The sequence below is a fragment of the Ascaphus truei genome, chromosome 2, assembly GCF_040206685.1.
Source record: "Ascaphus truei isolate aAscTru1 chromosome 2, aAscTru1.hap1, whole genome shotgun sequence".
NCBI lineage: Eukaryota > Metazoa > Chordata > Amphibia > Anura > Ascaphidae > Ascaphus > Ascaphus truei.
In genome coordinates this window covers 400,236,421-400,261,620 of record NC_134484.1, presented here as the reverse complement: position 1 = coordinate 400,261,620, position 25,200 = coordinate 400,236,421, and the positions used below count along the sequence as shown (strand labels likewise).

At 40.0% G+C, this 25,200-nt stretch overlaps 1 protein-coding gene across 7 annotated transcripts in view; it reads left to right on the top strand.

Annotated features, from left to right (window-relative positions):
- PPP1R9A (protein phosphatase 1 regulatory subunit 9A) overlaps positions 1-25,200 on the top strand; it is a 255,370-nt gene that overhangs the window by 209,234 nt on the left and 20,936 nt on the right. For 5 of the 7 annotated variants that reach the window (XM_075587305.1, XM_075587302.1, XM_075587304.1 and 2 more), the window contains exons 12-16: positions 8,675-8,713; positions 10,584-10,741; positions 11,555-11,822; positions 24,598-24,685; positions 24,784-24,849. In XM_075587305.1, coding sequence (XP_075443420.1) covers positions 8,675-8,713; positions 10,584-10,741; positions 11,555-11,822; positions 24,598-24,685; positions 24,784-24,849 — 619 coding nt within the window. The remainder of the gene's footprint in view (positions 1-8,674; positions 8,714-10,583; positions 10,742-11,554; positions 11,823-24,597; positions 24,686-24,783; positions 24,850-25,200) is intronic. The other 2 variants (XM_075587306.1, XM_075587308.1) reach the window with 2 other exon arrangements.

The following is a 25,200-nucleotide window of genomic DNA, read 5'->3' as shown; positions in this document are numbered from 1 at the left end:
TAACATTCACAGGCCCCTAGGAAATTCAGCTGGCTGACTATGTGGCCGTACGCCTATAAATGACTTCACAAAGGGCTTCTTCTTTGTGGCATACACTGAATTTGAAAGCAACATTAAAAAAATAAGGTTGTACAATATCGCATTTGCACAAATACTATTTGCCTCTTTCCCCATTTGATTAAAAATAAATATTCACTGCATCGTTATGACCTTACAAAAATTGCACTATGTACATCATGATTGACCCACAATGTGACAAACTGATAGAGCTTTATTGCAATGTACTTGTTGTGTTATATGTTATATGTTGTACAAAGTAATTATGTATGTAAAGAGGTATGTGTGGACATTAAATAATATGGATATGTGGGTATTTACAGAAGCTATGAAATACTTTTTCAGCAACATTGTACAGTTAAAATATTAAGCATCATAGCATTCAAGTTGCTGTTTTGTACATCCCATCTAAAATGTGAACATAATTATTTACAGGAAATGCCCTTTTTTCTTGGCTGGCGCACTTTTTAAACATTAGGTTTATTAACCCCGGAACTCAAACTCAGTATTAAAAATGTGCTTACAATGTGTTTTAGTAATGTAATAGTTGGCACACAAGCAACCAAACAATGAACCACCAGCTCCACTGACCCGTCCAATTGTGATATAAAACTGTATTTAGTGAATAACTGAAGTATGTACTGTAAATACACTGAAACTTGGAGACCAATGTGCTGAAAATATCTTTTCCCCACTCATGTATGTCTAAGAGATATTTTCATGAAAGCTTTATTGGTATTTAGGCAAAGGAGAGAGTGTGGCACTTATTTACTAAGCAGTATTTTGCCACAGGACATCTTACAGGCAATAAGCTGTAAGGTGTCTTCCAGCACCGGAAGGGACTTTATGGCAGAAGACTGCCTAATAAATATTGTCCTGGATGTCTTGACATTGCACCAGGCAGTGAATTTTCAGACCCATTATCTCAGAAGCATGAGTTCTGGGCTGGAATGCTTACTTTTTACATCTTTTACTATTTTGGTTAGTACTGGAGTTACCTACTACAGTACATTTTATATATTGATAAAAAAAACATTTATAGCTCACTGTCAAAGTTCACCAATGTGTAGTATGTTTAACATGATTGTTGAGGTTCATTGAGTTTAACCTTCAATGTAACACTTTACTTAGTGAGGTACTAACACTTATATTGGTATTGATCTAGACAGAGTAAGGTAAATAAAAAAAAAGGACATTCCTTCCTGTAAATTGCAATGAAATTTCTCCCCAACTTTAGTAAATAGTACGTCCTATGTACATTGTACAGCTCTCAGGCTATAAAACACTTGTGCAAGATCTTTGTATTGGTCATAATTATTTTGTGTGTTTGTGATCACCACGACTCTTCAAAGCCAAATACTGTTTCCTCACTTATAAGTACTCAGTGTACCTAACATTTTTGTTACCTGGTCGCCCTTCTTTGCACTTCTATCCCTTTGATGTCTCTTCAGTACCAATGTTCTTGAAACTGAGCTCCATATTCCAGATCAAGCATGAAAATCAGATGCTTTTGCCTGAACTCCCACTAAACTCCTCACTGGCTTTTCTGATTCTTAACACAGGAGGCAATGCTGGAAAGCCAGTTAGGAAGCTGAGAGTTGGATGAAGTTGGGAAGCCATATTCAATCTAGCTTTAGATTGCAGTTTGTTCTATCTCAAGGTATAGGGTACCAGCATGAAATGCTGTTATGCTTACCAAAATAATATATATGTAAATAAAGCTTGGCTAAATATTATAAAACGAAACACTGCCGCATAAACGGATATATCTAAGTTTATTTAAAGCTGTCCCTGTTAAGTATGGCACTGAAAATGTAATAACCATAAACATGAATCTGACAAAACACTAAATAGTACATCATGATAAGGCTTCTCAACTGGCAGACCGCAGGTCTAAAGCGGCCCCACAAAGCACCTTGATGTGGATCTTGGACTCTCAGCTGCTCAAGCAACTTGTATGAGAAGAGTGAAAAAAATGACACTCAAACTGACTTGTAAGTTAAGATAATGTAAATAAATATGGTACAGATGTTGTACATGCTCGCAAAATGTTAAATTATTATAATTTTTATGTTTTCAAATGTATCTAAAATTACATTATAATAAGCTTGTGGCCCTTTTACTCCTAAATGTTTTCTGATCTGGTCCCTTTGGAGAATTGGTTGAAGAGCCCTGTAGTACGTCATGCATAATACTGTATTACATTGGTTTGCAGTTGAATTCATTAACAGTGTGGCATAGTTCAATTTACTTATTTTGATATCATTATGTCCTGAGATGACAGTCATCTGAACAAACAGTTTCCAATAAAGATATTTAAAAACAAAAACAAAAAGAGTGTTTTCATGGCTCTTTGATTCCATATTGAATCAAGCAGTCACGTCCATTCAAGAATGTATATGAAAGAAGCATGAATGAATCCATTTTCATTAAATAGGGTTCAGTCATTATGCAGATCATATACATTGTGCACATCCCTGGAAAGCATTCAATTCTGCCATTTTAACATAACGATATTGCTTGATTTGAATTTTTATTTAAATGAATGTTACCATTTTTTGAGTGAGCTGGGGAAATGCCACAAAGGATCAACATGATCTGAGTACTTGTCGTTGACAGTTTTGTGAAGGAGCTGAGGGATTAAGTGCTCCAGTGAAAATACCCTTCAGCTTTTTGCACTGAAGCAAATTAGAGAACTTCACTGGTTTAGCAATTCATTTCTGCTAGTTTCTTCAAGCAAGAGAAGGTAAGCTCCACTGTGTTCCCTGGCCCAAGTCAATAATCATGATATGAGTGTTTAAACTCTTAGTGTGACCATGAAGTGTTGGAAAGGGAGAGACTAAACAATTACTGGGTTGTGTACAAGAGTAAACAGGGTGCACATCTGTGATTATAATGGATATGATACCATTATATTTAGAGACAGATTAACTATTGGCTACATTAGGACTAAAAAGCATGTATACAACCATATTAATTAAACCTCTCATGTTGGTCTAATAAATGGTATTACTTTCAAAGATTGTACAACTCTCCAATACCAACAAACCTACTATAACACTACACTAATGTACGAAGAGCTGCAGTAAGTGAGCACCTAATGCAAGAAGTGTTGCTACGGTTTGCAGATCTATCACATTACTGAGAAGACTTCAGACAACCAGAATAATTTGCAGCAGCTTATGGGTTTGCATAATGTTATGAATGTTTCTTCATTCTGCTGCCTGTTGGTATTTACAGTATGTTAATGCAGCTCACAGGGCCCTGAAAAGATAACGCGCTAGTCTCGAGTCACTTTTCTGCTATTTTGCATACTTCTTTAAGACCCTTATGCTGTAGTTTCTCACTTAATTAAGTAAACCTAGTACTGTAATTAGTTTTAGGAAAAGGAAAGCAAAGTTAATGAAGGGATAAATCCCAGATATCACCATGGAGCATCAACCAAGTAGTATTAAAAATAGAGACAGTGCCATTGTCCTCGACCCGGAAACTATCCTCCTGTTGTGTCCGGCTGGATCCGGTAGACTTGACCACTGTTATATTAGTTTCAACCCCTGGCGGTCGGAGAGAGTAGCAGCCCCCCCTGCCTCCCCCTTCCCCCTCCCCTCCCACCACCCCCTTCCCCCTCCCCCCCCCCCACCCCATTCCCCCTTCTTTTTTCTATTTTTCCAGCCTCTCTTTCGATTTTTCTTATCAGTCGAGGCCTAATGTGTGGCCAAGAGGTCTCGCCGTATACGGCGATGTTCTATCCTGTCTTTCCTTTATGTTTGAAAAACCATGTGTATTAGGCTATGTATAAACCATGACTGGTTGTATATCTATTTTTGCCTAATAAAAACGTTTGGAGAAAAAAAATAGAGGCAGTGCATGTATCCCTGTAAAGTGCAGCCGCACTTCATGCACAGACACAAGACAAAGAATTGAACAGCACACTAAAAATACAGACGTACGGTTTTGACATCAGGTGAATAATCACGTGAAGCATGTTGTGGTGAACAATCAGTTGCCTTTTATTTCAAAAGAGCCAGCAAACATCCAGAAAAATTACGTTTCATGCCAACATTGCCTTTTCAGAGGTAGGAACACCTGATGGCCTGAAACATCGTTATTCTGGATGTTTGCCTGCTCCTTTGAAATAAAAGGCAACTGAATGTTTACCACAAGCATGTCTCAAGCAATTATTTACCTGATGTCAAGACCGTAAGTCTGTATTTTAAGTGTGCTGTTCACTTCTTTGTTTCTTGTAAAAAAAATAAAGCATACCTATTTTAACACAACCGCTATTTCTATAATTTCAATTAAAAGCCAAATTGGGCTCATAGTCTTCATAGACATAAAACACTCAAAAACAGTCCTACAGCGTGATGTATGGGTAATTTATTCTTAATAAATTAATATTGAAGGACCGAGAGTATAATCTGTACATTTAGTGCTGTGGAATGTATGTATGTATGTCTTTATTTATATAGCGCCATTAATGTACATAGCGCTTCACCGGAGTAATATATCTGACAATCATATAAATAACAAATAATATAAATAACACATAAAAGGGGAGAATTGAGTGTTACAATTTAGTCCCTAATGGGTTCTTTCTCAAAATGTCCTCTCTTGTGAAATGTCCCATAGAGCAGGGGTCGCAAACTTTTCTGCTTGTGTCCCCCTGTCTGCTCTCCCCCCCTGTCTGCTCTCCCCCCCTCCCCCCTTCTTACCAGCTCTGTCGCATGGCGACATCACAATATCATGTGATGTCGTGTTGCCATCTAATGCTGCGTTGTCATGGCGACGTGTCACCAAAGAGGTGGCTGAGACCACGTAAGAGAGACTTATAGAGACCTCGCGCCCGCACCCCCCCCCCCCCCCCCCAGCATTTCATTTAAATGCTTTGGAGAAGAGAGCGGGTCCGCTGTAAATGCCATGCCCCAATCCAGGAAATCTCCGCCCAGTTTGAGCATGAATACCGACGATGGATAGATACAGTAGATGGTACCATCACACCCATACAAAATGTGTGCTTAGGAGCACTTTAATGCCACACTCATATATACTGAACTGTTATACTACAGAAAGTAATTGCTCAAAGTTCCTAGCTATTCCAATTTTAGTTTTTGATGTTACTAACCAAATATCGCATGGAGAGGTGGTGCTACCCAAAGGATAAATCTATGAAAGACAATTATAGACAAAAAATAAAGTGGATAAAGTGCAAATATCCATTTACGGACGCACTGGCATCTGAAGGCTTTGAAACATCTTGGACGTTGTATAAAGTAGTAACATCAAATTGTACTTATTAGTAGCAAAATTAAACTGCAATTAATAGATTAATTTACATTTTTCTTAATGCCAGGTACAGTATAACCATAACCTAAAATAACATGCCATTTAACTGCTGTATATATGCGTTGAAGTGGTCCACACTCTTTTGCAAAACATTAGCACTAACGTCTGTTGAGGTTAACTCCAGGCTGTCTTAGCATTAAGACAGTATGTAACGATCTTTGAAGATCCCCGTTAGTACCTAACTGAAGTTAACCTCTCGTTAAGTCGCTAGCGGAGCTTTGTGGCTGTAACCCATAGCAGTGAATAATATTTCTGGGTTCTGCTACTACACAGAAATCTCGACATTAACACCAAAGAAAAAGCTATAATGTACCAAATAGGTGTTTGTATAAATAATAAAAACATTTATATTGATATACTCTCCACCCTACTACAGTATCAGGTTAATTTGAACCTTTATTGGTTAAATCTTTTTTGGTCATATAAAATTGGTCTACATTTGTTTAAAAGTTGTTTAAAATGTATATTTACATTTTTTCCCGTATACTCATATATACAATTAAATACACACAAAAATAGATATACACATTATACATGCAATTTTATATTTAAATATATTACATCTCTAAAATAAAAAACGAATAGACAATACCGTTCTGTGGCTGACGAAATACTTTTATTTGTGCAACACCTTATGTACTTGCTGGCGATATGATATGGGATGCAACACTATGGAAAGTGGAAGGCTGAATGCTGCTGGCGCATGGTTTGCGTGGGGATTGAGAATGATCTGTGTGCAGGTGCTTGCACTCAGTTAAAAATGTGCAATTTGTATGAAATTATGTGGGTTTCCAATGATTTCATACATTTAAAATTCTTATGAAAACTAATTAGGTTGCTTTTCAATTAGGAAAATCCTCATCGGTATTAGTGGGTAGATTAACTGGTTACATTTAGTGATCAATACATGGCGACCATTAGCAGGTGTAGAAGGCAAAATGTATGAATACAAGTTAGTATTTCACAGAACCTTTAGGGCAGGGGTGCGCGTACAGGGGGGGCTGGGGGCGTGAAATATTCCAGGGGGGCGCAGCGGTTACAGAGGCCCAGCGCTTCTCCAATGCATTTAAGTGAAATGCTGGGGGACCGCGCGAGGCCTCTGTAACTTGCTTTACCTTGGCTGCCAGTGACACATCGTCATGGCAACGCAGCGTCAAATGACGCCGCAGGGTCAAGTGATGTTACGTTACCATTGCAATGTGACATCACATGACGCCGGAGCTAAGGTAAGGGGGGGGGAGTGGGCGCGAGCAGCGGGGACAGCATGCAGGGGGGAAAGTTTGTGCACCCCTGCGTTACGGTATATGTATAAAGGTAAAGTGGTGTAATCCTGAGACACTAGTCTGCACCATGTGCGCCAACAGCACATGTATGAGGCATGTTATTATTATTTCAAACATTTGTTGCCGATCTCTTAAGACCAGAAGTTAATGTCAACTCAAACTGCATAGGCACATACATGTATTTTATTACTTGACATCATAGTATTAATATCTCTTCTCCCAACTCCTAGGGGGCTGATGTATCAAAGTCTCTCGGATGCAAAATTGGGGCAAAGATGGTTTAAACTGGCAATCCAAGCAGCACTTAGAAAACAAATATATATATATATATATTTGTTTTAATATATACCATCTTTGATTACCTTTAATGAAAACTAATTACCTAAGCTGCTAATTCATGCGTTCTCTCGTGATCCATCAGCAAAGATCCTGCTTCCCAGGGTTCACTAAATGGCCGCCTTTCAGTTTCAATCAATCCTTCAGCCAGTGTAACTCAGAAGCAACAATTTATTCTTACAATACCAAGGTGACATTATCTATTGTTACAGTTTACATACAAACAGGAAAGTGTTACAAAGATGTTGCACTGCTGGAGGGGTGGGCTAAATCCTGGTATAGAAATCACAGGATGCTGAGTATATTAAAACGCATTAAAAATGGCATTAAGAGTTGAATTTTAAAAAAATGCAGTAAGTATTATCTAATACGACAGAACTGATTTATTTCTATTTAAAACACACATGTAGGATATTGAATGTTTTTCTTCTTTAAAACAGCATTCTGCACTTGTTTTTTTATTTTTTGATCTTACCTGAACCGAAGTCTGTGGAGTCAGGGCTCAGCCCAACAGCCAATAGAAAAGTGCATGGCATTGCGGCTTTCTACTGGGGGCCCCTGAAGCCATGTTTGTAGTTTTTTGTTGTTGTCAAAACCGGCACAATAAAATACAAATGTCTAAGGAGCCAGGGAGGTCCCCGGACGTCATGGGACCCTGGTTCAGGTAAGGCAAGATTTACCAGTTTGACGCTGCACGGGTGTTTTATGATATAGATCAGGAGTGCGCTAACTAGGGGGCGCGGTGCTTACAGAGGTCCCACGTTCTTCCCCAAGGCATTTAAATTAAATGTCGGGGGATCCCACGAGGCCTCTGTACGTCCCTGACCTTGTCTCCAGCGACGCTTCACCCTGGAAACGCAGCGTCAAATGACGTCACGTGACCCCACGGCGTCAATTGACGTCGGAGACTAGGTAAGGAGGGGGGCGCGAGCAGGGGGGGAGAGCAGGCAGGGGGCGTAGACTGAAAAGTTTGCGCACCTCTGATTATCGATGAAGAAAATTTATTATTTTTGCAGTATGTCTAGTAGAAATGATATTACACTACTGATCTATATTTACTAACACTAGTTATAAATAAATCCAAAATACACATCAATCTGTTCTCATTTAGAATGTATCAATCAAAATCATGCAATGCATCAAAATTAATTTCAAACAACAAACTATGCGTCATACGTATTAAGCCACCAAATCCGGCGCACAGTTTCTGCAGGTTTGTACTACTTATTAGCACTCAAATTTTGATGCCCAAACAAATTTCCAATATGGTCTCAATATATAGTCTCCTTTTATACATTGATGCAAAATAACACATTTAAAAGGGATATATGTATCAAGGTAAAAGGGGTGCAAATTGGGGGGGGGGATTGCGCTTTATGTATTAAAGAAAAGTAATCTTGTTGATTTCAATAGGATTTTTTTCTTTGATACACACAGTGTAGATTTTTACGCCACTATTGCACAAAAATGACTTGCAAGTTCTACCTGTTTTGGGATCAGTGCTCCAGTTTGCAATAACTGATACATGTACCACACAGAATTTGTTTCGGAAAATGCTGTAAGTTTAACAGCTACATTATATTAATATATTACCATATTATGATATAGTAATATTTACTAACACCATTAACTACTAATTTTGTACACATTTTCAGAAGGAGCCGTGAAAGGGGGAGATCCTGATCATGTTTTAGGTAAGTTCAAATACCGTTTCAATTGTGAAAATGTAAGAAATGTTCAATTTTGAGAGTAAATGAGGGAAAAGCACAATCAGCAGACAAAGAGTTGTACCATTCTGATATTTCACTTTACATTTTTTTTTATTGCAAATGTATTAAGATGATGCAATGGGCTCTGAAATCCAGAGCAGAAAGTTTAATTTGCATCAGCTTGTTAATATTGCTTCTTACATGTGACATAGATCTCTTTGGAGCAGAGGTTAACGCAACCTAAATTTCGTGGATGTACACTGGCGACACACTTTATTCGAGCTCGGCTAGTCCCACGAATTCGGGTATACCCGGGTGTATTGAGGTTTGTGACTGTTTTCAGCCCGAGTGCATTGGGTTATTTTCCAGGCAGGGATTGAAGCATTTTATTCCCGCTGGCTGCAATACTGCACAGTATATATATATATATATACTGCATTACAATTCATGAATTTATGCCATCTGGTAGACACGCGAAGCATTGCAGCCTATTAAATCCTAATCATTATCATTTAACAGATCAGCCTCCCGTCAGCCAGGCATGAACCCAGGCTGGGAAGGCAAACGCAACGGGGCTTGTCAGAGGTGAGGAGCGGCGCATTCCAGGTATCTGCCAGGTACATACTGGGTATTTGCTCGAATAAAGTGTGTCGGTGCAGTATTTGACACCAAGAGAAAGAAAAATGGCATCAGTTAGAAGCACCAATTGTGATTAATTTACCTCAGCTCCGCCTATAACCACTTACCTAATTAATCACTTGTGCAACTGGAGCTAAGCGCATTGATACATTGGCACACAGTGATGCAAATTCAAAACTGGGTTGGAGAAATGCCTATTATTTTATCCATTTGATACATACGGCTCTCATTTTTCAATTGCGATTTTCTGTATGTAACAAAGGTTACATATGCATATTCACAGCCATAGGGCATCCCCGTGTGTGAGTAAGAGGTGACATTTCAATGTGACCCCTGTTACTGCTGGCTGTACTGCACCGACACACTTTATTCGAGCAAATACCCGGTATGTACCTGGCAGATACCTGGAATGCGCCGCTCCTCACCTCTGACAAGCCCCGTTGCGTTTGCCTTCCCAGCCTGGGTTCATGCCTGGCTGATGGGCGGCTGATCTGTTAAATGATAATGATTAGGATTTAATAGGCTGCAATGCTTCGCGTGTCTACCAGATGGCATAAATTCATGAATTGTAATGCAGTGTATATATATATACTGTGCAGTATTGCAGCCAGCGGGAATAAAATGCTTCAATCCCTGCCTGGAAAATACCTCAATGCACTCGGGCAGAAAACAGTCACAAACCTCAATACACCCGGGTATACCCGTATTCGTGGGACTAGCCGAGCTCGAATAAAGTGTGTCGCCAGTGTAAATTGAAATATGTACACATTCATTAAATGTGTACAGCACAGGCATTAAACCCCATTCCTGCCAGGGGTGCCTCCGTTTTCAGGCAGGGAAAAAAAATTAATAACGTACTTGATAAAGTGATATTTTTTTGACACAAAATGCAATTTTTACTGTTTATGATGAAGCATAACACCCAATAGTTCTATAGAATCATTGGTAACAATATATACAGATCACATTTTAGAGTAATTGCATTTGTAATTTCAATTATCTGTCAATATTTTGAAAACAATAAATAATGGGAAAAGCAAACATTTAATTCATATTTTTCCCATCGATACTAGTATTTTTATATGTAGTTGTTGAAATATAGGTTTTTACTGTAATGCAAAAGTAGAATAGTAGGGGAAAGACTGCAGTTGGAAATATGTTGCTGCTATTTAATTGGCTTGTGATTCTGTTTGATAAATAGCCGTTTCCCTTGCAGATTTTAATGAAGCCGTTCCTGAAACAGAAAGATTGGATTCCAAAGCCCTGAAAACTCGGGCGCAGCTCATTGTGAAGAGCAAACGTCAAAGGCCTTCTAGAACAAGATTATGTGACAGTATCAGTTCCACTGATGGAGAAGACAGTATTGAAAGAAAGGTAAATCCATCCCTGCATATCTACTAGTGCTACTATGCTACTACTATCCTGTGGGGTGTGTATCATTGTGTGTCTTCATATTTTCCATTGTGTTCAGCCATTTATGTTTTAGAACATACATGATTGTTCAGTATCTTTGGTTGCAACTCTCCAGCAATTGGTCATAATATTGCTGTGTTTGTTTTTTATGTATTCATTTGTGAAATAAAGGATGGGGTGCTCAACTCCATTCCTCAACAAACCCCCACCCTCCTCAACTAGTCAGGGTTTCAGGATATCCCTTCTTCAGGACAGGTGACTCAATCAGTTCCTGCTTGAGCACAGGTGGCTTTGACTGAGCCTCTGGTTGAGCCATCTGTGCTGAAGCTGGGATATCCCGAGAAACAGACCTATTGGAGGTGGGAGGAGGGAGGGTGGGCGGGGGGACTTAGAGACTGGAGTTGAACACCCCAGAAATAAAGTATTCAACCAATCTGTAGGTGCAACAGAGTATGACATAGATCTGTATTTCCTAATTTGAGATCCTATTCATAGAACAGCAGATGACTGAAACTATACATTGTGGTTGATTGCTTAACATATTATTACATTACTATTATCTTGCCCATAAAATGTCACAGTTTCATATTTATTTCTGCAATAGTGAGTCATTTGACACCAGCACAGTGCATCAGTGTCAGACTTGAAGCAGTGCTCCTGCATTGTCAATAACATAAAAAAAATCTACATCAAGTGACCATTCCTTAAAAGCAGATGCACATATAAGTTGCTACCTAATGGTATAACATACTTTATAATCTCTTATATCAACAGCTTTCAGACAGTTACGATAGTCCAATGCACATTGCAAAATCACCACTTTCCCTGTCCATGCAAACCTGCTCACCAGCATCAGATTCTGGTGCATCTTCCTTGTCCCCAGTGGGTAGCAGTTCTGCCTTCTCATTTGACAACGTAGCTGAAAACCAAGAGGAAGATGAGCAGCACTCAGGAGGGGCTGTGTCCCATTTTGCCATGGGAGACATGCCCATATCCTCTCTTTCTCATCACACTACCATCAAGGATGCCTGTCAAGATGAAGGTATCATACTTTTAAAGTCCTAGTCACAACTGTGGGTTCAATCCTTCTCAGGCACAGTAGTAATAGTTATATAGTGTAGTGCAGGGGTGGCCTCAAGCGCTACCAACAGGTCAGGTTTGCATTGTTGACTAAGCCCAGGGTCTGGCTGGCAAATTGTGGCCCGGGGGGGGGTGACCACCACTAACCGGTCCAAGAATCAGGCGGCCCACACACACACATACACAGACGCACACCAGGTACATGCAACATACACAGACGCACGCACACACCAGATGCATGCAACATACACACACCATACACAAATGCATGCACACCATACACACGTGCATGCCATACATTATACAACAAGAAAGGTCCATACACACACAAAAGCACATTAAAGAGGCACACCAGATACTCACAATTATATATACATATGGTAAACAAGAAAACCAGCACTCCGGTAATCGTTAGAATGGCCTGGTGCTAGTCCCATAGAATAATGCAAAGAATACGTTACCATACGGAAGAACGGCACAGCAGAGACAGCACACAGTATTTGATCATCAAAAAATCTGTATTAAAGAACAATACAAAAATCGACTTTTCGATCCCACAGAGGGATCTTCTTCAGGGGTGTGTGCAGTGGTACCAAACCCATGAGAGACTTTATACCTTCTACACCTATAGTTTTTGTTAGCCAAGTCGATATTCCTGCGTATTTGTCCACAGGATCTGCTTGTGTCAGTAGATCTCCCAGACTCGGCCCCCTCCTATAACAGAAGAGCGGGGGATTTTCAAAGTGTTTCACACATTTTTTTTTGTCATTTGTCAAAATGTGCCAGTTGTTCTATACACTATTCTGAATGAGGTTTGATGCCTGGTATATGTAGTAATAACATGAAATCTGTTATCTCCCTTTGTTCTCACATCCTGTTCCAGTAGGTCTTCTCTGGTAGGTAATCTTGCCTTATCCAAAGCCAGGGTGATTTCTCCTTCATCATAGCCCCTGTCCCTGAACCAGTCGGCCATTTTTATTAGTGCTTCCTCCACATCCAAAGGATTACTAGTAATCCTACATATTATCAACATCTGAGAGTAGGACAGGCTTCTCTTTAATGGCTGTGGATGGTGACTCCTTGTATCCAGTAGCGTATTCTTGTCTGTTGGTTTATTAAAGATTCTAGCGCCGAGCATACCGTCTTGAATGTAATGTGTCCAAAAATGTCATTTCAGTTTGACTGTGACATGAAGTAAAGCGAATAGTAGATGAATTCCATTTATGTGTAACACAAACTCCTTACGTTTTTGTTCCCCTCCATCCCAGATCATGAATATATCGTCTATGTAGCGAGTATAGTGTTGAATACATTCCACATAGGGGGCATCATTCAGGAGGTGAGTTTGTTCATACACATCCATAAAAAGGTTTGCATATGATGGGGCCATATTAGACCCCATTGCCGTTCCCATTAGTTGAAGATAAAAGGATCGTTCGAATCTAAAGAAATTGTTATGCAAAATAATCTCAATAAGGAGTAGAATAAAGTCTGGGGGTGGTCCTTTGTGATCGGTAAATCCACTGAACTTGTGTCTTATGGCTTCCATCCCCTCCTGATGTGGTATACTAATACAGGGGAGAGCAAACTTTTGAAGCTGTGCCCCGCTGCCAGGCCTCCCTCGGTCTCGCGCCCCCTGTCCTACCTTGCAGTAGCGTCAAATGACGCTGCCTGGTCACATGACGTCATGTCACGTGACCCGCAGCATCATTTGACGCTGGTGATGTCATGTCACATGACCCCAATGCCGCATTGCCATGGAGACGCATCTGAATCATGGTAAGTTTTGTTGTTTCAGAGGCCTCACTCGATCCCCCAGCATTAATTTAAATGCCTTGGGGAGGAATGCAGGACCTCTGCAACCGCCCGGCCCCCCAGACAAATCTCCCGTCCCCCCGTTTGCACACCGCTGTACTAGTATACAGACTAGATACGTCTAAAGAAACCAGTATCACGTTGGTTAAATTCATTGTTCTTATTCCAGTTTCTTCATAAACAGCTAGAGATAAAAGTCTACCAATTGGGAGAGGGGATGACAGAACGATCCCCTAGCTGAAATTTTTGGTCTCCCCGGTGGTTTGGTCAGTGATTTATGGACCTTCGGTAGAGTATACAAAATCGGCATGACTGGATGATCCTAAGTAAGAAACCGGGCTGTATCCTCAGAAATCCAATGGTTGTTCACCCCCCATGAAATGACGGAGTCAATCTCGCGTTTGTAAATTATGGAGGGATCTGAATTAAGCTTTTTATAATGGTCCTGATTGTTAAGTTGGGTCATTATTTCTGCCCTGTAGTCAGAGTATCCTTATCCGCAGCCCTGATGATGATTTCCTTATTCTGTTTAAGGTATGTGATTGCCTGCCATTCTTCCTCGGTGATGTTATTAAAACTAGTATTATGCTTGCTGATATCTCCTTTAGTCTCTTTCTCTATGAGACCCATAAAAGTTGATATGCTGTGGTTAGTAACCTGTGGATCAAAAGTACTGTTAGCTTTAAATATCTTTCCACAATCCACAGTATCATGAGTACTACCAGTATCTTCTCTGGGTCTACTGAAAAAGTCCTTTAGACACAGTTGTCTGTTCAGTTTATATAGGTCGACCTCCCAGTCAAATGGGTTTTGTGAATTGGTGGGGACATATGATAGGCCTGTGTTAAGGACACTTCGTTCAGCCTGCGTCAGGCTGTATGTTAAAATATGGAAGATCACAGATTCTTTGCTCCGCCCCCTTGGCTCCTCTGGTTTTGTTGCCTTGGCAGGAACCTTGAGTTTCCTCCCGCCCCCCCTGGTCTTTCCCCTTTGTCGCTGTCGGGCAATGGAGGTTTCTGTTGTCCTGCCGGGCGTTTTCCTAAAAAAGGCTCAGCAAAGCTAATATCTTGGGAATCGGACGAATCTGTGTCACTCGTGTTGTAGTTGGTCCCTCCAACCGCCGCTTTCCTTGAATGTGAATAGTTTCTTCGATATCCTGGCCATCCTTGTGTGATGTCATTCTCCCCAGCAGCCATTTATACACACAATGTTCTTTATAATCTGCCGTTACCTGTTTTAATGTATCTCTTTTATATTTAATCACACTAGCACGATGCACCTCCACTGCAGTCTGCAGTTTGTCCGTCCAGTTTGTATCTGTATCAGCTTCAAATAAATGACCGTGCTTGTCTTGTACTGCTTCAATCTTCTTTTTAATTCGAATGAGTTCCTTGCTAGATTGTTCAATAACAAGTATTGTTAAGTCAAAAGAGCATTTGTTTAATATAGCTATCCACCTTTGTCAGGAACACTCCTGCCTATAGTGGGCTGGTTTTTGATCCTGAATCCATAAGGTAATAGTTTGTCCTTATAATAATGTGAAAGTGTCACAGCATGTTAGTAAAAATATATTTATCTTTTTTTAAGTTTAATTAAGTCATTATATACATCAGACGGTTTGTCTGGTCCGAATACTGCATCCACGGACTCCGTATATCTTATTTTTGCTATCTTACCTTCAGTATACCCTAGTGTCGCAGAGATATTATAATTTTTTTTTTTAAACATCCGCAAAATCTTCCATGTCCCACAGAAATTGGTGTCAAAGTGATGTGGACAAATGTTCAATATTAAGCGTATTGGCTGCCCATAGACCCTTCAGGATCCCAGCCACAAGTTCTGGGTGCTAGTTTCATAAACATGTATATGGGGAGAAGGTATAAAGTCTCTCATGGGTTTGGTAGCACTGCACAAAAAAAAACAAAAAGAGGGAAGAAGATCCCTCTGTGGGATCAAAACGTCGATTTTTGTGTTGTGTCTTTAATACAGTTTTTTGATTATTAACAACTGTGTGCTGTCTCTTCTGGATGGTAACGTTCTCTCTCTCTCTCTCGTTCTCTCTCTCTCGTTCTGTTTCTCTCTCGTTCTCTTTCTCTCTCGTTCTCTCTCGCTCTCTCTCGCTCTCGTTCTCTCTCGTTCTCTCTCGCTCTCGTTCTCTCTCGCTCTCGTTCACTCTCGCTCTCGTTCTCTCTCACTCTCTCGTTCTCTCTCGCTCTCGTTCTCTGTCTCGTTCTCATTCTCTCTCTCTTGCTCTCGTTCTCTCTCTCGTTCTCTCTCTCTCGCTCTCTCTCTCTCGCTCTCTCTCTCCCATTATATCCCCCATCTCTCCCCTCCCCCGGTCATTCTCTCTCTCTCCCTCCCCTCCTTCATTCTCTCTACCGTCCCTCCTCCATTCTCCATTTTTACTTGGGGGCAAGTGAATCCTATCATTCCTGATATCAGGGGACCACTGGCCCCCACACAAACATCTGTAGCCAACATTATTGCACCGTTATCACACAGTAATGGCTATATCTTTATAAAGGCACCATAAACACAAGGACCAACACCTGATACATCCACAATACAAGTAAACAACCACACACTTTCCACATACACACACACACACACAATGCGTTAACTAAAACGAATAAAATCAATATAAAAAAAAACACTGACAGGCAGAGACACGGATTGACAGGCACAGCACACACCACACACACACACACACACCTGCACAAGACACACTGATCTGCACAACACTCTCACATACACACAAACCCTGACCTGCACAACACACACACAGCCACTGACCTACACAGACACTGACCTGCACAGACACACAGATACTGACCTGCACAGACACACAGACACTGACCTGCACAGACACACAGACACTGACATGCACAGACCTGCACAGACACTGATCTGCACAGACACACAGATACTGACCTGCACAGACGCACAGATACTAACCTGCACAGACACACAGACACTGACCTGCACAGACACACAGACACTGACATGCACAGACACACAGACACTGACCTGCACAGACACTGATCTGCACAGACACACAGACACTGACCTGCACAGACACACAGACACTGACCTGCACAGACACACAGATACTGACCTGCACAGACACACAGACACTGACCTGCACAGACACACAGACACTGACCTGCACAGACACACAGATACTGACCTGCACAGACCTGCACAGACACTGATCTGCACAGACACACAGACACTGACCTGCACAGACACACAGACACTGACCTGCACAGACACACAGACACTGACCTGCACAGACACACAGATACTGACCTGCACAGACCTGCACAGACACTGATCTGCACAGACACACAGACACTGACCTGCACAGACACACAGACACTGACCTGCACAGACACACAGATACTGACCTGCACAGACACACAGATACTGACCTGCACAGACCTGCACAGACACTGATCTGCACAGACACACAGACACTGACCTGCACAGACACACAGACACTGACCTGCACAGACACACAGACACTGACCTGCACAGACACAAACACAGAATACACAAAGACTAATCATCACAGACTATCCTACATGAACCAGTTCTAAATGGAGGAGCTGCCATGCAGGCGCCCTCTGTGGCTGAATCTGCTGTTGCAATTTCCACCCAGCACCACTGCCAGGCTGCGCCTGATTGAGCCACCTGTGCTGAAGTGGGATATTCTTTAAACGTGACCTTTTGGTGGTCCTTGAGGACTGGAGTTGGCCACCCCTGGTATTGTGGATTCAGTATCATGGGGACATTAAACAGAAGAGGTGACATATTGCAAAAGCTATGCAGTTTTCATGATTTTTATCTAGCAAAGCATTGTGGTCACCTTGCAATCGTGATCTGTGTATTCGGCTGTGAAAAGATCACATCATATGTATTAATGCACAGGGGTTTGGGCCTCATTCAACACTGGTTTAGGTGAAAAAACATACTTTAAGTGATACAAAAGGTTAATGAGAGCGTAGTTCACAGCTATTTTCTGGCAATAAAAAATAACATGTATCAATACCTAACATGAGTCTGATTGGATTTAACCTCGTTGCTACCCTCTTATCATTTTCTATACAACATTATTGATGCTTTTTGTGCAAACTATTATGATAAATTGTAATATTTCTGAAGCTTACATACAAGCATCACAAAACCATATTGCACATCTACATATCTGCTTCTACCTATTAAAGAGAATAAAAAAAAACAAGCGCAAGAGTCTCATAACAAGATATATTTTTGTTAAAAAGAAGAAATATAGAAAATATATAAAAATACATAAGGGTATAAAACATTTGCTGAATATATGAAAAGTGCCAGTGATACAGATTTACCAGGCTCCCTTTATCATCACAGGGTTATTGCAGGGTTCATTCCACACCTCGGAATTTAGTTCCAATTCCAACATTTGTTGGTCCTAACTTCACTACTTACATCTCAAGGTCTCTGTACCAATTAACACTTACAACATTGCCACATTTGGTTTAGAGTGCACCCTTTTGTCTCCTCATTTCTACCTATTAAAACCTAATCTTTTCAAATGCTGAGAAAGCAGACTAAGTTTGCATTGTACTGTAGATGCAATAAGGAGCAATAGTAGTTGGGTAGTAATAGAGTGCAATCTAGTAGATACAGTATATAGTGCTTTTATTAAAATGTTAAAAATATGTATCTGAAAATTATATTTAGTTTGCACAGAAGTTAATTATGTCAATGAAGAAGATTACATGGGCATAATATTTTAAATAAGTCAGAAATACTGATGGAATTATTTACAAATACTAAGGAGCTACTCTACATAGCGGTGACAATAGATGTGCACCATCTTTTAATTGGAACGACATTCTCTGACATGGATCTTTAGCCATAGGCTCTTCTGGTGCTCACTGTACTCTTTGAGAAGTCTACATTGGGAGAGCAGTTTACTTGATAGTAAATAGTTAGTGATAGTTAATGATTTTTAAACGTGCCAGCTGTGCTAGAACCGAAATGGCAGTGTCGTTGTTATACAGTTAAAACGGAATGGCTGAGGGCTGGAAAATAAATAGATGTCTAGAAGTATCTTATATTCATTGTTTAAAATGTGCCTAAACACTTGAAATCAAAGAGAAGAAGGCAAGAACTGCAATATTGCACTCAGGATCAAAGGATAGTGGCTGAGTTAAAACTAATCTTAAATTAATTGCTAATTAAAATAAACAACGGTGAATTAGAGATGCAATAGATTCACACAACTATATTTACAACATTAATTAAAACTAGTCCAGAGTACGTCCATAAAGGCCACAGTATATGACTTGGAATGTACTAAAATAGTAAATAGTGGCTATAAATTGTTAGTAGTAATATCAGATAGTAGTGCATAAGGATACTTTGTAAGTGGCACTAACAGGGGCCTAAATGCCCCATGAAACACCTGATATATCTGAACTCCAGTAAGGATTATGCACTGGTGAGATGTAGCCTGATGTACTTTAATAGTTAGACCTGTTTTAGGGGCCACAATGATGTAATACGTATGATAGAATCGGAGTACTAAATAGTGCAGGTTTAAAAGCTATGTGTACTCCTCCTGTTCTAGTGTTAGCAGATAAGGTAGGTAATGCTGCTATCCCTTGAAATATACAGCAGTTAAGTGCACAGGTTCAGCCTGCATGAGTTCTGTTTATTGAGCAGAATTTCACAGCTGTAGTACTTAGGTAAGTATAAAGCAAACCATTCGTAGTATTTTCTCTCTTTAGATACTATTGAAGTACTGTATGGGTGACGTCACTTTGTCATCCACATCCTAGTCTAGGGAGGTGCGTTTTGCTGCCATGAGCTCCTGTAACTTCTAGCTATTTATGGCAAATGCGGACTATACCCTCTTAAAGCCTGATCATTAGCACTTAATATCCCCGCTGAATAAACAGCGTAGGCTTTGAATTTGGGCACACTGCTTACAGCGCGTCGAAGCTCCCAATAGTATCTAAAGAGAGAAAGTACTACAAATGGTTTGCTTCATAATTACCCAAGTACTACAGCTGTGAAATTCTGCTGAATAAATGTGAAAGATTAAAAACAGTTATTCCGACCCACTCCTGTGTTTTGTTTTTATGTTTCCCATCTCCTCTTCTGACCTGATGAATCTTTTTCGGTTTGCACTGCTGTTGTATGCTATTGGGTTGCCCTGTACATGGTATCTCCCTTCCGCCCTCCCCATTAGAAGGGTGTTTTAGGAAGATTCCCTGAAAAAGACTGGGGTTTTGTGGGAGAAAGGTTTCGGAATAGCCCCCTCATGAGCAAAGTTCCTATCCACTTTGTCCTGGCTTGTCTTGGGGATGGTTTTCTAGGATTATATGGTGATTTAGGAAATCGTACATGGGCGGTGTGGTATCTGTGTGAGGGGACCTGATCCCTGTGTGTGGTGGGGAATCTAGCCTCCCTTCCTTTGCAGTTAAAGGAATTATTATAAGTGTAATTAGTGCTGGGATGGGTGTTGGAAGGGTTCCTTTTTTTTAAATGAGTAAAACCGCTGTTCTATATATATACACACGCTCCAATCACATCAATAGATGGAAATAAAAAACAAAAAACACTAAAAGTAAGGGATATTAGACTGTAGATTGAGTGGAAATAACAAATAAAAGAACCAGCGGGTCAGCAGCAATTATGGTGGAACCAGCGGGTCAGCAGCAATTATGGTGGAACCAGCGGGTCAGCAGCAATTATGGTGGAAAACGTAAAACTTTCATACATTGAAGTCTTCTATAACCTGTCACATTTTGCTGGGTTTTTTAATATAATTTTTTTTACTCATCTGTATATTCATATTGAATGAAGGGTACTAAACTATTGTGGTGTTTTGTGTGCTCTTCTGCACCGCTTGTCTCATTGTATGGTCAGATCACAGGTTTGGGAACACCTCTTGAAGAAGATTGCACCATACATCCATTAGACTGAACCCAGGACTTGAACTCTCTATACCTTGATTCATAGAACAATTCAGTGTACCAGCATAACCAGGTTACCCCAATTGTATGCTATAAGTTTATTTTAAATAGCAATTAATTCAAGATTTATGTTTTATCCTTTGATCTTTAGTGCAGTATTGCAGTGCCTGCCCTCTTCACGCTGATTATGACTTTTCATGCATGCATCATGATCATCTATAATATTTTCTATTGATTGGAGAGAGAGTGGCTCAGTGAGTAAAGCAGGGTTAAATTCCCGGTGTCGGCTCCTTGTGACTTTGGGCAAGGCACTTTATCTCCCTGTGCCTCAGGCACCAAAAACATAGATTGTAAGCTCCACGGGGCAGGGACCTGTGCCTGCAAAATGTCTCTGTAAAGCGCTGCGTAAAAAACTAGCAGCGCTATACAAGAACATGTTATTATTATTATTACTGAGCCTGAGTTGCCCTTTGTATTTTGCGTTTGTTAACACTTGGAAGGCTGAAACCATGGGGGGCACTTGCTTGGCTCTAGCACTGTGTTGAGTAGAACCTGTACCTACAATGTACTTGGTCTTCTCTTTGCTCTTCCCCTGACAGGAGAATTGCAGGATAACGGTGGGGGGAACAACTTGTTAAGTTGACTAGCAGTGGGTTTTTGTTTTAGTGATAATCACTAAAAAAAACAAAACACTGCTAGTCGACTTAACAAGTATATTTGGAGCGTGTGTATTCCTACCAGGGACAGATTATGAAGATACCTTTATGATCTTTTTGACATCTAACTAAACTTTTTTTGTCCTTACCCAGCATGATAAAATACAGCTCTTTTTATTTATTTTGTAAACTTTGACAGGGTGCTTATCTGGATCTTCAATAGGAGGGCAAAATAGGGAAACATACCAGAAATGTAGATATTTGATAGTGTTATGTAAACCTCCACAGTTTTATGACAGTTTCAAATAGAATGGACCTATTGGAAAATATAAGTAAACAATGTGACAAATATTATATACATGTGGTACCCAAACAGAACATTAATATTATTTACTTAAACAACTCCTCACAGTAAGTGTAAAAAGGCTATTGCCATACAAATACACACCTATAGAGGCTTTTGAGTAAATCCAAAACATCAAACCTCTTTAGAGTACAGAAAGAAAATAAACTGTTTCAGTTTTATATTTTGGGAGGATTTCAACTTTAATCCATAACATATGGTAGGTTTTAGGGTCCCTCGGGATAGCTCAGCGAATTCTAGCCTATTGTGGTAGCTCCGAAGTGGGACAAACCGCTTCTACAGTGCCCTTTAAAAGCTGATTGGCACACTTTGCTTTCTGTAAGCCATTATCGCATGTTCAATTCATGTGTAAATGGCATTTTTAGAAGCGATTTCACTCTTGCTCTGACAATCTGATCAGTTTGTCAAAAAGCCTCAAACTTGAATTTGTTTCCCACAACTGCAATTCTCGTAGCTCTGTTATGCAAACCCCTTCTAAAAACTCACGTTTTTTTTAACACCACCTAAAGGGTGGCGAGATTGGTACTGCGAGTTACATCCAGAGCCTGGAATATGGGTTTGGCTGAGTGACCACAACCCATAAGTCAGACTGGGGACGGAGTGAGCACCACCTCAGGTCATTCCTCTTCTAAAGCAAGTAAAATCCGGGCGGATTGGCTGTTAAACCGTGCGGTTTGCCACTTTTTATAAGCGCGGTTTAGAAGAAGCGATTTGCAATACAGAATGGGGTTTTTCTCATATTTCCTTCCTCCGGGATTGGCAATGGCAACTTCGGAGCTAATAGAATAAGCCCCTCTGGCTGAAAATGAATTGACTGAAAATAAATGACTAAAATGTTATTTCCATTTGCTCTCAGATACAGTATTCTAAGACACAAATACTTTACACTCCTCATATACTAGGTCCCAATATTCTTAATGTCCTTATACTTTATTGGGTAAAGAATGTCTTATTTTTATGGACACCTAATCATATTTTAAATACATCATCTTAAAAATGAACCTGTAATTAGAGTGCAGGGATATGCATGAGGGCGGTGGGCAGATACGTTTAGGGCCCTTTTTTTAAATATTTTGTGAAGCTGCCTTTTCCCTACACCTTATAAATACATGTACAGTAGGGTATCAGCAAAGTACAGAGGGAAAGCATATTGCAGAGAAATACAAGTGTTAGAACAGGAGGCCATTCTCTGAAACTGGAGGGTGTCAGGCTACGGGGACATGTGAGGAAGTATCTCTTCCAAGGAAAGGTGGCGGATTTGTGGAATAACCTCTCAGCAGACGTGGCAGTGGCTAATATAGTAAGGGAATTCAAGCATACTTTGGATAGACATAAGGCTATTCTAAATACGAAAGGGTCTGAGGTTTTACCGCAGATAGGAAATGGGCAGACTCTGGGGCCAAGCGGTTCTTACCTGCTGTCACATTCTATGTTTCATTGTTAAACAGAGCGGAGTATACGCCGGCAGAGAGTAAATGGCTTCACAACGTATTGAATAAGGGACATACTGTAAGGGAGATAATTGAGGAGAGAAGACTGATGAAGGTGACTAAAGAACAATTTAAGGGAAAGGAACTGAGAATACACATTGAGGAAAGATGAGATGTGAGCTTGGGGAAGCACAGAGAAGAGAGATTGTGGAAGAGGATAAAGAAGTCGTATTACGGAAGGGGACAGAGTAAAAAGATTCCACAACAGAGGAAGCATTGTTGGTTAAGCGGTAACAGGGAAAAATGTGTTGCAGACTTGTCTGAGACGTGCAAATGCACCACAAGTAGTATTTTTATTTGCTGTACGGTGGAGGGTTTTGTCACTTTTTTTACCCACCATAACTTTTTTAATGTCTCTTTATGCCAACGTACCAGCTTCATATTACACAGCCAGCAACCAACCTCGCATTGAGGAGACCCAACAGGTCAGAGAGTAGGTTTACTGGCTGTGCACTTCCTAAACCCAGGCTGCGCCGAAAAGCTGTGTAATATGGGAGGCATAAGCTTAAGTCCATGCTAAAATGGATAAAAAGTAAAGAGTGACTTACTGCGCGTGCTCATTTGCATGTCATTTCCCAGAATCCCTGGCTGCAGTGAAAGCATTGTATGCTAAGAGATAATTGGGAAAGATAGGGTTGCAGACCTGTCTGAGACCTGCAAATGTACCCACAAACGGCATTTGTATTTGTTGTAGACAACAGAAGAGTCAGCTAGGAAAATAAAACAATGAAAAAACAAAAAGTTGACCATTTTTTTTGTGAATCAATAAGTTAGCAAATTTGTATTTAACTACTTACACTTACTGTATATTATCTTCCATATGATTACAGTTTAATGTAAATTAAAATGTGTTACAAAAAAGCAGCATCTGTGTAGAATGGTAAAATTATATTGCATTTCAGTATTTCAAATATAAAATCTATTGGGGGTTAGTCAATAAAATGTGATAGTGCCGATCAGGACACAATTTCATGGCAGCTCCCATTGAATTAAATGGGAGTTTCCGTGCGATAGTGCCCCTATTGGCACAAAGGCATTTTAATTAATAACCCCCACTGTGTATACAGCAATAAATTAACTGCATCATTCAATAATAATAATTAAAATACCTATTTTCAAAAACATTAATTATAACAATCAATGTACCTTTTCCTGATAGAGCAAAAATACTTAATAGATAATTATTTTATGTACAATATAAACACTCTGTGCCATATTTACTACACTTTGCTTTCCGTAAGACATCTCCTGGCTCTGGAAGACATCCTCTAGCTCGGGAAGGGTTCTTATAAAATAGCACTGCTTAGTAAATATGGTCCGCTGTTTACAAGCTGGCAACTTTCTCAACATACACTTAATACATCACTACACTTATAATCCTAATAGTGTTACCAACATGTTAAATGAATGCTAATCTATGTCTTTTTTATATGCAAATGTATCATAGATGGTGCCAAAAGTTCTCATTCACCAAGGGCAGAGAGCCCTAGTGTAGGGCATGCAGGAGCGTTAAAAGAAAATCTTGATGACCTCAGGTAAGATTTTAGGGTGAACAAAATGGATACAGTTCAAAATACCTGTATAATAATAAGGATGTCCAACACTGATCATGAATTTCACACTGCTCTTATAGGGCTCTGGTAGGAGGGAGATCCAGTGAGATGCAGGAAGAAGTCAATAGGTTATCATCTAGTAGCAGGTATGAATAAAGAACATGGCACATATTGATCCAGTTGCAAGATTTCCCAGACCTCGGTGTATTGACATTGACCAACCACATACCAAGCACGTCAACGGATATAGGCTTTCAGATACAAAATATAGATATAATGACCTCTTCATCTGCCCATCTCTAATAGATAATGTTTTAGATAAACTGAGAAATAAGTAGAAAAGGCTTCTAATAAATGATGAGCCATTGAAAATTCTATCAACATTTCTTAAGTTGTACGATCCTTTATCGTAGGAGAGAAGTGTTTCTAAAATCTGTTATTTTGTAAGCATATACATAAGAGGACAAATTAATAGAAAACTTTAATGTTATTCAGAT